This window comes from Pelecanus crispus, chromosome 4, assembly GCF_030463565.1.
Source record: "Pelecanus crispus isolate bPelCri1 chromosome 4, bPelCri1.pri, whole genome shotgun sequence".
In the NCBI taxonomy this organism is placed as follows: Eukaryota; Metazoa; Chordata; class Aves; order Pelecaniformes; family Pelecanidae; genus Pelecanus; species Pelecanus crispus.
Genome location: NC_134646.1, coordinates 84,711,231 through 84,725,839, shown reverse-complemented (window position 1 = coordinate 84,725,839; position 14,609 = coordinate 84,711,231). Strand labels below are relative to the sequence as shown.

Genomic DNA, 14,609 nt, shown 5'->3' with positions numbered 1-14,609 from the left:
TGGATAGCTCACAGCGGAACGGTAGACTGAAATGCAAGGTCAAGAAGGAAGGCCCTGAGCTTTGAGTTAACTCCACCTACACTTAAGGTACAGCTTTGCAGCATGACTATTTGCATTAACTAACAGAAGAGAAATGCAAGGGTGTGCTTGAACAAGAAATATGCCTATTAGTAATGCTTTCGGACTCTTTCCTGCTTGGCCTTACGCTGTGTCACTATTCACAGAGGGGGTAGATAAGCCCTTGATGGCATCGATAGTCCATGGCATTTCATGCAAAAATATAATTATATGGTTACTGAGCTGCTTCATAATGGCATCAAGGGCTTTATCCAGTTCTCTATGTGGTGGAAATGCTACTGGTCCAAACTAGTTTTAAAGAACAAGTGCTATCTAATAGCATGCATGTTTGAGTCACTGGGCTTTTTACATAAAAAGAGCTTGGTTTTGTTTAATCTGGCAGTAGGAAGAGTAACTCTCCTTGTCTGGGAGTTGGATTACAAAATCTTGAATTTGCTGCTGAGAGGTGCTACTAGTGTTTATGCTGGAGTGATGGCAGTGTCTGTGTACCAGCATCCTAAACCACGCTGGGCAATGGTCCCTCTGCAACCACCATTGCCTACCTGTGTGTGGAAACGAGGAAAAACTGTGGCTGTATCTTCAGGCAGTGGCTCTTGCAGTCTATTATGCCACTGATCATCAAGCAGCTGATTTAAGTTTTTGATTAATGAGAATGCTATTTTAATGTTCTTTGCTTCAGTATGTGCATACCCAGCTACTGCTTTCATGCTCTTAATTAGCTCTGAAAGGCTCACTTGTAAATGGGAGAATTCCAGTCCCATATCTGTAGGGCTGGAATGGGATGGAATTCTTTTATAATTATAAAACTTGAGTGATTTTGTGTTGGGTTTTTTTTTGGGGGGGGGGAGGTAAATGCTGCCTGGCCACTCTGAGCTAGAGCATTTCTTACCAAGGAAGATGGTGAAGGTGGCTAACACCTCCTTAGCTCTGTCCTGTGAATGACCAAAGTCTGTCCCTCCATTCCCTAGTGGGGGTAGGAGACTGCAAGCTAGACAGCTTTAGACCTGTCCCTTAGTGCCCCCAACCAACCTAAAAGAGCTGTGAAAAGGGTTTTGTCCCATCTGTGCTATTGAGGTTCATTGGTAACTACTACGGGCTTTTACTTAACAGTGGGAAAACAGATCCCTTTGTTGCTTCCTTATTGCAGCTTGAAAGTTGTGTTTGTGCTAATGGTGGGGAGGTGAAGACGTGAACTGGTCTGTCCAGAGGTGAGACTAAACTCATCAATCGGCTTGACTTAATCTCAGCATCTCTACCATTGCTTTATTGCTAGTGGGGCCTTCAGCTCACCATAAACTCTTGTATCTGGCTGGCCAAGAGGCCCTCCAGTCCCTGCAGGGACCAGGTACTGGCATCCACATTCCCTTCCGAACAGATGAGCCAAGCCCCAAGGTGGTGTTCCACTGTTGGGCTGTGCTGTTGCATTAGCTTTTACTGTCACTTTACTCATTTTGGAGGGAAAGTGTCTCCTTAAAATTGACATTGCTTTCGAAGTGATGGACTCTTAGACCTGAGCAGATGTGATAACCCCATGGGTATGTGGAGACCCTCTGCTCCTGGTGAATCCACAGAGGATAGCAATGCCCCTCCTCTAAGAGGACCTGAACGGGGATGCTGCATTTCCCACACTCAAACCCTCTGCTGGCTACTTGGACTTGACATGTTTCTTGAAATGCCTCTTCTACTGCATCCTTTAACCAAATACTGATCCCAGTCTGCAGTGTCAAAGCTCGAGGTGTCAAGTTGTAATCACTTAACTTGGAAAACCAGTACATCCCTGCTACTTGTACCCTACTGTCCCGCTGCTGGGGGAGGGTGGCACCTCAAGGAGAGAAAAGCAAGAGGCTTTTCATGCAACTCTAAATTGAACAAGCATAGCGAAATGTGAATCTATTTTAGCACCAAGTAAAACACTGGGCTTTGAAACTTGTTGTGGAACTTGAGGGGCCTTTTTTCTGTTCTTGTGTATTTGCTGCCAGCAATTGTATCTGCTCAGTGAGATGAAAGTCATCATACCAAAGTGTGAAGAATCTTCAGAACCGCATCCCAGCACATGACCCCTTTTTGTGTTAAAGGGGGGGGGGGTTAGCTTGTCTGGATACTGTTACGGTTGCTCCCAACTACCAGCTTCTCTGTGCTGCAAGTCCTCATGAACCTGCTGCTGAGCTTGATTAAAATCTATTCTTTGCCTGGAAAACGTTGGTCTTTGTTAGGCTTGTTTTCATCTCCGCTGCTCCCTGTGGGCTTTTGCTTGGTATGAAACTGCACTGGTGCCTGGTGTCCTCCTCTTCTTGGCCATGAAGGTTTTAGGGAAGTATTTACGTCCGTGGATGTTGTGTGATCCAACTGGATGTGTTGGGCAAGGGGCTTTGCAAGTGTGCATAGCTAAGATTAAAGGTTATTCCTTATTACATCTTTAAATGTTGCTGAGTGTTCCTGTTTTTTATCTATTGCCTTCAGTTGTGTAATTCTTTATTGCTCTATTACATGACATCATCTGGATCTGCTGCTCTAGTCTGTTTTCTGAGCTTCATAACATGTTCAGCTGAGTCTTGGGTAAGCTTTTATTTCTAAATCCATTAGCATTCTGAAAATAGCTAAATAAATGCCATGCTAAACTCCTTATCGCCAGCACGTTGCCTCCAGCAGCAGTGAAAATATTCACATTGTTTGAGTTGCTGCTAGCTGCAGAAGAGAGGCTGGGTTGTCAGTGGCTGGACTAGTTACTGAGGTTTGGGGTTTTTTTTCTTTAAATTGTACTCTTGCACAAAAAAGGCTGGCAAGTGTGTTCTCTACTGGAATCGACAATCTCTTAATGCTCTGAGGCTAAGCTAAGGCTGAAGTCAGCTTTTCAGCTGTGGCTCTGTGCAAATCTATTGTGTATTTATCTCTGCCTGAGACCTGCTCATTAGGTTAGCAGGACTCTGTAGAGCTGTAGCATCACTTAAGGGTAGGCTTTTCCCATGAACTTACCCACATGGAAAGCAAAGCAATGGAAAACCGACTTTTGCTGAATGTCACCTCTTAGGTGACTTCAGTGGCATGTCTGGGTGTTGGCAATCCTGCTGTGCCAGAATATATTGTGTCCCCTAATGGTGAGATGCATTGGTTCTCAGGCACGTGGTGGCAGGAGGGAGATGGAGCCCAGGCACTCTGGTCCTTGGCTGACTGCTGCTATGGGGTCTAGGGAGCAATGATACAGATGGAGACGCTGTGTCTTACTGTTAATGAGCCATGAAATGGAGATGTGCTTTGATGAGCTCCATGGAGATGTCCTCTGTTTAATTGCTACAGAAAGGTAAACTGACACTCAGGTGTTAAAGCGGCAGGCTAGAGCTTAAGCTATTTAGGAGATGGATTTCAATGCCAAGTTCCCTTAGAAGGAACTTCTTCCTTTATATCAAAATAACCATGAGCAATATTCCTTCAAAGTTGGTTCAAATCCTGCACTCAAGTAGAATGTGCTCAGGAGTCTGACAGACTGTAGCTGTAAGGGCAATGAAGTCCACGTGCTATTGCTCTTCTCTTGAGCTGCTCTCCTTACATCATCTCCCTTAGCTCTCTTCAGCTCTCCTACCCTATTTAGGTGTGAAGCACCTCTGCTCTCTTACAAGAGGTGGAAAGACTTTCGGTGTGTTGTAGGACTCCAAGGTCTGGATTAGATTTAGATCAGGCTTTGTGTTGGCACTTCCCTGGGGAAATCTCTCCTGCTTTCCATACCTATCTTGCAGGGAGCCTGGGAGGCCCTTTGATGTGCTGTACTGTACAGGATGCTTTAATCGGTCAGCCAAGAGGAGCGCGTGGGGCTGCACTGTCTAGTGGAAGCTTTCAGTGACCACAAGTCTGTGCCAAACGTGGAGCTCGCTGGTTGCAGCCTGAAGAGATCTCCAGACAAATCTTCTGCTAACCAAACTTGTCAGCAGACCTCCAAATGTCCCTCTTGCCCCCTTGGTTTCTAAGATAGGGCCAGCTAGTGGAGGCGTAAGTCTGACCAAGTCTTGTCTTAGTGTGTTGTGACCCCATCTTTCTAGTAAGGCATGAGTTTAGCCAGTCTCAGGCTGCCTGATCTTAAATGCTTCTTATGAAATATCTAGTGAAAACTGATGGCTGGATGAGGAGCAACTCTTTCAATGTCCCTACTGAGGGGAAGGCCTGAATCCCCTGTTCCTTTGACACATGGTGGGGTATGGCTTTCTCAGCCTGTGGTCTAGGCAGCTTCCAGGGATGGCCAAGTAGTCTCTTGATAATGTTTTGGCTCTTAGGGCCCCAGAAAAGGAGAACAGGGTTCATTCAGTCCCTGTGAACCAACATGGTCAAGAAACGAAACCTCAGGCAGCATTGGTGTCCATCACATGAGCCACAGCTTGCATTGCAGGTGTCCAGCCATGCTGGCTCCTGCTCTGCTGGCAGGTGGGATCCTCACATGTACGAGACCTTCCAGTCAGGATGTCCGGGTTTTGTTAGGGAGTCCTTAGTCCTGCTGCTCCCGTAGAGGTGAGACATACTTGGAAAACTCCTCCATAAGAGGAAAAGGTTTATTCTTGCTATCTCCCGCTCCAAATATGTGCTTCTTAGGAGGGCTGGAGCAGGGACTTTGCAGTCAGATCCTCTCCAAGCTGCAGTTCCCTCCTGTGGCATTCAGCTCCTTTCCAAGGTGGCAATGGTTGGGTGAGAGTTGTTCCCCTTATGTGCTTGCAAGGGACCCTTAAATATCTCCTGGAGGTGAGAGCATCTTTGTCCCAGGAAAAACAAATTATGTTTTGGGGCATGGGGAGGGGGCTGTGTTTAGGGTAAGGACTGTGCAGCAAACACTGTTACAATGTTTGAGCACTTGGTCCTGCTTGCATCTCCCTGTTCTAGTTGGTGGTGATGCAAGTTGGCTTGCATGGTCCTGGCCTAATAAAACCTGCATGCTGGTGTGACTTTTGCCAGGGAGTTTCTGCCTCTAGCTCTGGCAGAGCACGCTGGAGAGCCTGGCTGCCTTCCCCAACTCCTACCAGTGCCAGGAGGAAATCACCATCTGGGTGCAATCTGCATCTAGAGGACTCTGACCTTCCCAGCAGCGCTTGCTCTGAGCGCCAGCCCTGGTCCTTGCTGGTCCTGTGTAGCTCCAAGCATCTGTAGGAGAGAGCCAGCAGTGCTTGAGGAGCTGTGCTAAGCTGTAGGGGGAAAAAAAAAATCTACAGGAGGGAGACAAAGAAATGAGTGTTTATGTGCTTCTTAATCAAATATAACTAATTTCTCCTTTTGTCAGACATGACTGGCTCTCCCCTTAGTTGTGAACATGAGCAAGGAGAAGAAGCTGAGTGTTGTGTCTTTTCCTTAAAGCATCAGGCTTCTGGGTCAGCTCCTTGTGCTGCTGCCTCTTAAACTCCCCTGATCCCCCTTGTTGTTTTCTTCAGAGTCGTTTTGTGACTGTTTCTGTGGTCCTCTCTCCTATTTGGATGAGGGTTTTTTTTGGGGGGGGGGGGGTGGGAACTCTTACAAGGGAGCGCATCTCAAGTTACCCTTTATCTGGACGGTTCTGCCTACTGTTTATTTGTCCCTTTGCTGTGGGCTGGAGAACAGGCACTGAAAAAAGGTGATACTACTAAATAAACTCACCTCAATGTCTCAGTCTGCAGGCTGCAAGTGCTCAAACTGTAAGGTCACTAGTTACCTTGGCCTCTAATACCAGATTTCCCTAAGAAATCTGGTGCCCCAAACCAGCCTGGGTCTCTGCAGATCGTTGTGCCAGCTTCAGACGCGTGTCCTGAAATGGGATCCTCAGGGCTGTGGCTGAGACCTGTGGGATTCGGCTCCAGGGGTGATACCAAAGAGCACCGAGGCAAATGATGGTGGGATAAACGCTTAAAACCCTTCCAAATGACAAGAACTCAGAAAGGAGCTATTTTATTTGGTGGTTCCTTCCCCCCGCCCCCTTGGAGGGGGGTTCCCAGCAGGACGCTGTGCTCCCTCTGCTGTGCTGCAGCATTTATTGCACTGTCCTGCAAGCAGAGCTGGCCTCATGCAGCTGGTAGCGCGAAGGTCTGTGCAACAGGAGCTCCGTTTGTGAAGCAAAGGGACGTTTCATTTGTGTTCCAGTCAAAGCAGCAGGAGGTGGGGGGGATTTAAGGAGTTCAGGGCATGATTAAACCAGAATAAAACAACTCTGACTTCAGGTACAGTAGTACCTAAACTTTTTTTGATCCTGTGAGCAAGTTCTTTGCTTTTTGTTCAAAGTCTTGGCTGTGTCACAGGCATGGAAATCCCAGCACTACTTCACGCGTGAGTATTGGATAAGAGTGTCTCTGCAATGCTTGGGTCCACCTAGTCTGTCTTTCTGGGCTCCAAACTCTCGCAGTCTCCAATGCTAGCCCACCAGAAAAATCACAGTCTTGGCAAAAGCATCCTACTAAAAAGCAAATATACCTGGTGTTTGTCCCCAGCTTGGAGGAAACTCAAGTACCTTCTGCTCAGATGTATGGCTGATCCTGCTAGACCAGGCAATCAAGTCCTGTACGATCTGGTTGTGAAGGCAAGCAAAAATCCACTTCCCGCTGGTTTCTAGCCACGAACCAGCTTAGGCACAAAGAGCTACTTAATGCCAATCAAGCAGGAAGAAATAACTTGCTAAGAGAGGATAACAAACATCTGCCTTGAAGGGAGGTTGTCTTTGTGCATGAAGCTTGTTACTTGCTGGAGGGGAACACTCGGATGAGGCTCCTCAGAAGCTGAAGGGCTGTAGGGTGTAGCTCCTGCTCCTGGGATCCAGCTGTGTCTGGGTGACTGTGCTTAGCTGGGTCAGTGGAGACTGCTTGCAAAAAGCAGCCCTGGAGACACTGGGGTAGACCAGATAGCGCCAGACAGAAGGTATCTGATATCTTCTCTGGTGCCTGGCATCATATCAGAGAAGCTGATACCTTCCAGAAAGCTATACTGGTGGGGGGGGCTAATATTTCTAGCAAGGGACACCTACTGCTATAGTTCTTCATCATGATAGGAAAATATGGTTTAGGGTATAAAAGGAAATTAATATGGGGCCCAGTTTTCCACAGTTAGCTGCGTGCCCGTAGGACATAGGTGTTGAAGGAATCCTACAAACCCCTGCAGGAGACTTGTATGAAATACAGCCCTGCAAAGTTGTCTTTGCATGCTCTTGCATGTATTCCCGTAGTCCCGTCCTTCCTGGTTGTCTTATTTCAGGAGGAGCTGGCAAGGTCACAGCTTGGGAGACCGGACTTCCAATCACCTGATGTAACTGGACGCGATGCGTTCAACTTGTGCAAGGAGTTATTAAATGTTGTGTTAAACTTGTACAGTTTAAACCATTAAAACAACTATTAACTTCCGCAATGTAAGCAGAACTTCAGCAAAACCACAAGTTGTTACTTTAAAATATATCCATCTTCCAAAGCAGCATAATTGCATTTAAAGCTAGATCTCCTCACTCTTCTTTCTAGGATGATTTTTCAGAGTGGGAATGGGTTTCTCTTGTGAGCTGAAGGTGGTGGCACTTAGCATTTGAAACTGGAAAATGAGTTGATTCCTTGAAATGAATCTAGATGCTAAGTAAGCATGAAGACTCTTTTCTCCAGTATTTGCTGGATCTATACAGTAGCTTAAGCCTTCAAATTTTGGCAGGGGGTTTCCCACCTCCAACTGAAATGGCGTCAAATGGTTTTCTAGGTGTGTGTTGTTTTTTCTGGATGTGGTTTGCTGATTTAGAGAATGGGGAAAGTTCGCTATGGGTACGCTGCCTTGAGACCAAAATCTATAGCGATCAAAAGCCAAGATGGCTTTAAGATTTCTTTAAAGCCTCTTTGCCCCTAAATTCCAAATATTCTAAGTTGCTTCCTGCAGCTAGATCAGCTCAGACACCCTTCTAGAGGAGGAAAAGATCAGGAAACAGAAACAAAACAGTCCGAGTCCAGCCTTTACAGTAGTAGGGCTATTTATCCTAACATGATACTGTGTACACACTGGAGGCAATGCAAACGTCCTCTTGCTAGTCTCTAGTTGCTACCTTGCTTTTATTTCAGCAGAGGAGCGTTAAGCGTCTTTCACCACTTCTCCAACAGGGCTCCTGGTGTTGACACCCACCTCCTTCTGGGGAGAGTGGTTTGAGCAGGGAGGTAAAAAAAACCACCAAGACTTGCTCAGGTTGTGAGCAAACAAGGTAGTAGTGGCTGGGGAAAACTTGCTCAAAGAAAGGAAAAAAAAAAAAAAGGCATTAAAGTATAGGTTAAGAAATGTGGTTGGCTTTTCTTCAAGCAAAGGCTGCAGGTTGGGGAGCATCACTGCACCTGCTTTTAAAAACTCTGTTGTTGCTGCTTGGTTTTGTAAAGAAACTCCAGGTACATCGCTGTGCTGTGCCCCACCCCAGGGATTTGTTTTGAATCCCAGCCGGCTGCTTTTGACTCAAACGTGCCTGTGCGGGTTATTTCAGGCGAAATTTTGAAGGGGCAGAGAAAACCTGTCCAGATGATGGGACCCCGTGGTGTACATCAGCATGCCAGAATCCAGCCACCAAGCCAGGAAACATGAAATTAATTATTACTCTATCCTTAATTGGTTTAGTGTGGACTTGGTAGTGTTAGGTTAATGGTTGGACTGGACGATCTTACAGGGCTTTTCCAACCTATATGATTCTGTGCTTTATGGGAGAAGCAAGATTTGTCAGCTCGGTGCTTTTTGTCAGCTCTGAAGTTATTGGCAGCATCTCACCTGCCGACGCTTCTAGTAGCCTTGAATCTGTAGAAAAGTGAAGACTGATTTTTTTTTTTTTTTAAATTTATTTTAATTGCAGTGACAAGCCTCAATATAGAAGGGCAGGGGGAGAAGAACTGGCTTTAAATCTCCCCTCTGAAGTGCACCCGGGCTGTGCCGAGGCGGGGCCGGGGTGCCCCGAGGGCTGGGGCCGGACGCGGAGCGATGGGCACGGGCAGCGGGGCGGGCGCTAGGACCCGGGCAGGGGTGTGACACCGCTCCGTCCCTTCCCCTTCCAGCCCTCACTCCTGCACCCGGGAGTTTCTTTAAATTTTTTTTTTTTGGTGTGTGTGGGGGGGGGGGAGGCTGCGCTGTAATTTTTTTTTTTTTTTTTGGAGGGGAGGGGGAAATAAATAAATAAATAGAAACCCCTCGAAACCCCAAGAAAGGCCGAAAAATGTCGAGATGGTGAAGACGGGATGAGAGGAAAAAGCGAGGCAGCCATGGCAGCGCGGCGGGTGTTTCACCTCCAGCCCTGCGGTGAGAGGCGGGGGGCACAAGTGTGAGGAGTTGGGGGCCGGGTGTGCGTGCCCCCTCCCCACCCCCCTCTCGCCTGGGGAGGGGAGGGGATGGGCTGCGATGGGGAGGGCGCTCTGCAGGGGCTGGGGGGCATGTAGCCTGTTTTCCTCCTCCTGGAAAGGGGTAAAAATCTGGGAAATCTTTGGTTTGCATCGTTGCTGGAGGCTTTGTGTTCAGGAGCCGGGTGGTGTTTGCGGGGAGGCGGTGACACCCCCCAAAATCGGGGCTCCTTGGGCAGCAGCGGGATGTTCCAGCCCGGGAGCGCGGATCGGGTGTGAAAGATGTGCCAGGGATGGAGGAGCGATGTAAACTTCGTGGCTTGTTTTTTTGGGGGTACTTTTTCCCCCCTTCTGGTGCTTGTTCATACCTCGCGGGGGGAGGAGGGCACGGTGTGGTGTTCGGCTTTGCTTGCGGATGAGGTTGTCCGGCTTCGTGTCGGTAATGGTGTAAAAGCCGCAATAAAAAGAGGGGAAAAAAAAAAAAAATTTAAACATATGGCTCAAGATGAACGAGCGCAAAGGGCTTGGATCGGCAAAACCCCTGGCGATGTGTTGTTTCGAGAGGTGGGGAGAAGGTGGGTTTAAACACGCTTTGAAATGCGTTTTGTGGCTGACGCTGAACTTTTTAAAAGTTATTTTCTGAAGTGCCTCTCCCCCCCCCCCGCCTTACCAAAGGAAGCACTTCCTTAATCAGCATGGCTGCGTTAGTGCTGGTTTGACACTAAATTAAATGACAGGGACTTGGGTTCGGGTAGGAAAGTTTTGTTTGGAATAAGAGCAACTGTAGGTGGCACACCAGCTTTGCTGCCTGCGAAGCAGCGAGCAGGCGGCTGGTCCTCAAACTTCTCCTGAGGATCTCTTCTCAGGGAGAATCGTGCCCTTGGTTCCTCCCCCAGTCTAACAAAAAAGTTTTGCTTCAGACCTGATGTTCTTCCTCAAAGCTTTCTTCCGCCCTGCTGTTTTTCACGTCTAGGGCTGTCATTTCTTTTTTTTTTTTTTTTTTTGTTGAGACCCTGCTGGTGGGGACTGGCTGTCCAGCAGCGATATGCATGTGAACAACCTATTGGGAACATCCAACTTTTTTCCCCCAAGCTGTCGTAACGCTTGTGGGACTTCTCAGGTGGGTTTTCCTCTAGGTGTGAACGTAGCCTCGTCCCTCCTTCGCAGGGTTACTGTCCCTCCAAAGCTGTAGCTGAAGCACGGGATGAACTGCTTGACGCAGGGCTGGCTAAATCCAGCGGGATTTCGGCCGTCTCACCTGGGTTGCTGTTGGTGTTCGGAGGCTGGCAGGAAACAGTGATGCAACGCTTGAGTCCTGTCTGCGCCGCGACCTCAGTCGTCGCTACCACCCCTGCGAGCCGGCGTCGCCGTTTCCCCGCTGCGATGGGGACGCGTTGGCTAATCCACCTCGGCCAGAGCCGAGTAGTTTTGAAATATCTGCGGCTTTTATGCAGTTGCCACTCTGTAAGAATTATGGACCGCAGAGGAAGTTCCTCTCTGGCTCTCGTGTTGTTCCTTGGCAATTTGAGAGTTTCAGCTTGTTTAAATGAACGCAGCTAAGAATAAAGTTGGGCTTTTAAATGTGGCGCTCGCTTGACTTCCCCCTGTGGCATAAGATATCTGTAGGTAAACTCGTAGTGCCTTGACTTCTAGTAAAGCTGTAGTAAATCACTGAAGGCTGTAAACAGTTGTTAAAGAAAGCTTTATGTTGGGTCAATGCGAAAACAAAGATGTCTTGGTTTTAAAAGCAAAAGGATCTGAAACAGAAGCTTTCTATGTGTTGTCTTAAAAGAAGTGTCAGTGAAAAGTTAGGATTTTTTTTTTCTTTTTTTGCAGAAGGGAGCTTGAGGTTAGCTGCGAAGTTGGGTTTTAGTCCAGAGTTACTGGACTTAGCCTGGTGCCGTTTTATTTGCCTGTATAAGACTAAAACCTCAAACCTTGTCCTCGCAGAGCTGCGGTGATGCGCTGCATATGTATTTCATGCCCAAAGACAGGTGCTAAATCACATTACCTAGGGGGGAAAGCTGTTCGTTGTGTGTGGTTTTGTTGGGTTTTTTCCCTCCCGTGAGTAATTCTAATACTGTGCTGTGATTTAGGTGTCTCTGGGAAGCCGCAGCGATTGCTGCCCAAAAGCTTTCTCTTACTGTAGTTTGGGTGGCACTTGTTACCTCTTCCTAATGCAAAACCACGAAGCTGCATCTTCCTAATGCAAAACCACTTCTAAAAAAAAACAAAAAAGGTCCCGTTTCCTTATGTAGGATTTCCCTGGGAGTAAACAGCTCTCTGGGACACTTTAATGACTCATCATCATGAAACTGTCATCTGCCCTCTAAATATGCAAATTACTCCCAAGCACACCAGCAGCTATCCCGCAAATGTTAAATCCAAGCTACCTTTTGCTGCTAGCAGCAGCTGAGGCATGGCGCGGTGCTGTCGCTGCCAAAGCAGGCTTAGGGAGTCTGCTGCGAAGGATGCTGTGCAGTAAGGCTAAAACCTGGGAATGCTGAGGACAATTCCTTAAAGCTCATCCGAATTTGAGCCCAAGTGGTGTTTTGTGATTGCGGAGTCTGCAAAGCAGCTCCTTCAGGAGTTTGTTTTGGGACGTGGTGAAACTGAAAAACTTTTTTTTTAATGGAATACAACTTTCTAAATAAGTTCTAATATGAGCTCCCCATAAAGCCTTTCTGCAGAGCATGGTGATGTGCTGGCCTGGAGCGGAGCACTGCAGGCTTCTGCATCTGTCAGTGCTGGCTTTGATATCAAAGCGCTTAGCTGTCACTTAGAACTCCGTGAGTTTTTCTATTCCCGCTTTCTAAATTCATCCCTGGCTCTGACTTGCAATTAAAAAAAAAAAGCCAAAACCCAACTAAGCATTACTAAAGGCTTGAGTGTAACTCTGTTATTGAAGAAGGGTCTGCAAGCTCTGATGGACCAGCGGGAGCTGTGATTTGGATAGGGCACGGGGGGAACGGTCCGGTTTCATTCCTCATAAATGCCCTGCTGAGAAGCTGCAAGAAGATGGGGAGAAAAGAATGAAAATCTGATAGAAGCCACTGGAGTGGGCAACACTGACTTTATACTTGCGTTGGGCCAGGAACTTTCTTCCCCACAGGTGCTTTTTGGCTCTCTGGGTGTGAAGGACCTGATGCAAACACAGCAGAAGGGCTTGCGGGGCTGTGGCTGCTCCGGGGGCATCCCTGCAGCCGTGTTATGGCGGGATGGATGGAGGTAATAATGGATGGAGATAGTGATAACGTGGGCTATGGCAGGGGGGAGAGCCTAGGTCTGAAGCTGGTGGAGAGAAGATCTGAGCTGGTCGGTGCCTGGAGCTTGGCCAAGCTTTGTCTCAAGATGCTGCGGGTGGGTTTTGAACGGCAGCGGTGATGGAGCGAGTTATTGGTAGGTGCTACCCACTCATGGGGGCAGATGAGTGGAAAACTGGGGGGGGGGGGGCAGTTTGGGGGCTGAGGATGAGGTGCTGGTCCTCTCCTCCCTTCTTGGAACTGGGGCAGGTGTTGGCACCTGGGCTCACCCCCTGGGGAAAAAGCATCCCGTGGAGTACAGCTGGGCATCAGGTTTAATCTCCTTTTCCGCTCACCCACTGCCATCTCCTTTTCCAGGAGTTATATGCCTCTTCCCCCTGCTCTGAGCCTAATTGCGTCCCCAGGGTTTAACACGCGTGTGTTTGTTTTATTCAACGTGTTGGCTGTTCCCACCGGAACAGGCTGATTCTTCTTTTTTTTTTTTTAGGCATTGGGCTTTTTTTTTTTTGCTCATTGTGCACAACAAGCTACTGCACAAGATATTCGGGGGGGGGAAGGAATTGTAGTAATGCCAATACTTCTTGAATATTATAAACCTGGCTTATCAGCCCGACGCAGAGCTGGAATTTGTCTCTTCCTGTGCTGCATCTCTGCTTTCTGAGAGGGGCGTTTAAATACAGGCTGGAGACGCAGCCTTTCCAGTGTGCTCTGCTGGGCTGTGACAGCAGCAGCGGGGCTGCTTGAGCAGCTTTGCTTTTTTGCACTGATTCCTCTCCAAAAAGGAACTTCTCGGGGAGAAGGCTCTGAGACTGCATGTCCCAACAGTACCCGCTGAAGGAAGTGAAGGGAGACGCGGTTTGCTTCGTACCTGGCTCTCCTCTCTTCTCTGTCCTAATGGAGCCGGCTTCTTTTTGCTACCCCCGGCTCACCTTCCTCCGCTCACCCTACGGCCAGTTCGGGGCGAGCGCTGGCTCTTCGCAGGATTTGGCCCCGTGGCCGCAACATTTGGTGACGCAGAGGTGGACCGGGCCGGTGGATGGTGCGTGACTGGGGATGAAAGGGTTGGGGACCAGAGAGGGGTGGCATGGGGTAGCAGATAAGCCTACTGAGATTTGGGGCGGGGGGGGGGCATTGGAGATGGTGGGTAAGGAGGGAGGCAACGCAGGTAGGACTTGGTGGATGCGTTGGCACGGTTGTGTTGATGCATTCTCCTCTTGGACCTCTCCTGGTGGTGCTCGCTTGGCCGCTGTCATCTCCACCAAGGAGCAGCTCTGGTCCCTGCTATACCCTTGTGCCCAGGCAGGCTGGCCAGGGAGTGCTAATAAACAACCTCAGCAAGATAAAAAATAAAAATAGAAACTGATCTTAGCCTGTCTTTTGTTTCGTAAGGCTGTTCGCTTGCTGAAATGAATCCGGCAGTGTTTGAAACCTGAAATACCTGCTGGAGGCTAGGCAGGCTTGTTTCACCTTTGGGGCTGCGATGCTGTCAACTCTGTCCTTTAAACTGTTATTGAAGGTATCGAGTGTGGGTATAGGGGAAGGTATTAAGCTCCTCTATTGCAGATTTATCTTGCCACAAGGAAGTACCTTAAAAATATCAGCTTGGTTCAAAATTTCAAATGTTGCTTTACTGCAAAGAATCTATATGAATTTACTCAGTAAATCCTGCTGGTTTAGAAGCTGAGCCCTGCTGCAAGCGCGGATCCCAAGGACAGAAGTCTTGACTTGTGAAACTTTTGTGAGGGAGGTATTGGGCTCGATGAGATGAGGTCCTGAGCAGCCTGATGTAGCTTTAAAGGTGGTCCTGCCTGGAGCAAGGAGTGGGGCTGGAGACCTCCAAGGGGCTCCTCCACCCTCAAGTGCTTTATGAACCACGGTATGCTTCCTCTACATCTTATTAACAGCCTCAACATGATGCTCCTTACCTGGAAAAGCTCGTCAGGTGGCATGCAAAAAAAAAAAAAAAATGGAGGAGACTGGATGAGCAGTCTCAGCAGAGAAA

General features: G+C 48.2%; 1 protein-coding gene across 1 annotated transcript in view; it reads left to right on the top strand.

The window, feature by feature from the left end:
• The first annotated feature begins 13,420 nt into the window (after window positions 1-13,420).
• Window positions 13,421-14,609, top strand: part of SLC4A11 (solute carrier family 4 member 11) — a 90,155-nt gene continuing 88,966 nt past the window's right edge. Inside the window, exon 1 of the mRNA XM_075709283.1 lies at window positions 13,421-13,646. Within this exon, the coding sequence (XP_075565398.1) occupies window positions 13,421-13,646 (226 nt within the window). The remainder of the gene's footprint in view (window positions 13,647-14,609) is intronic.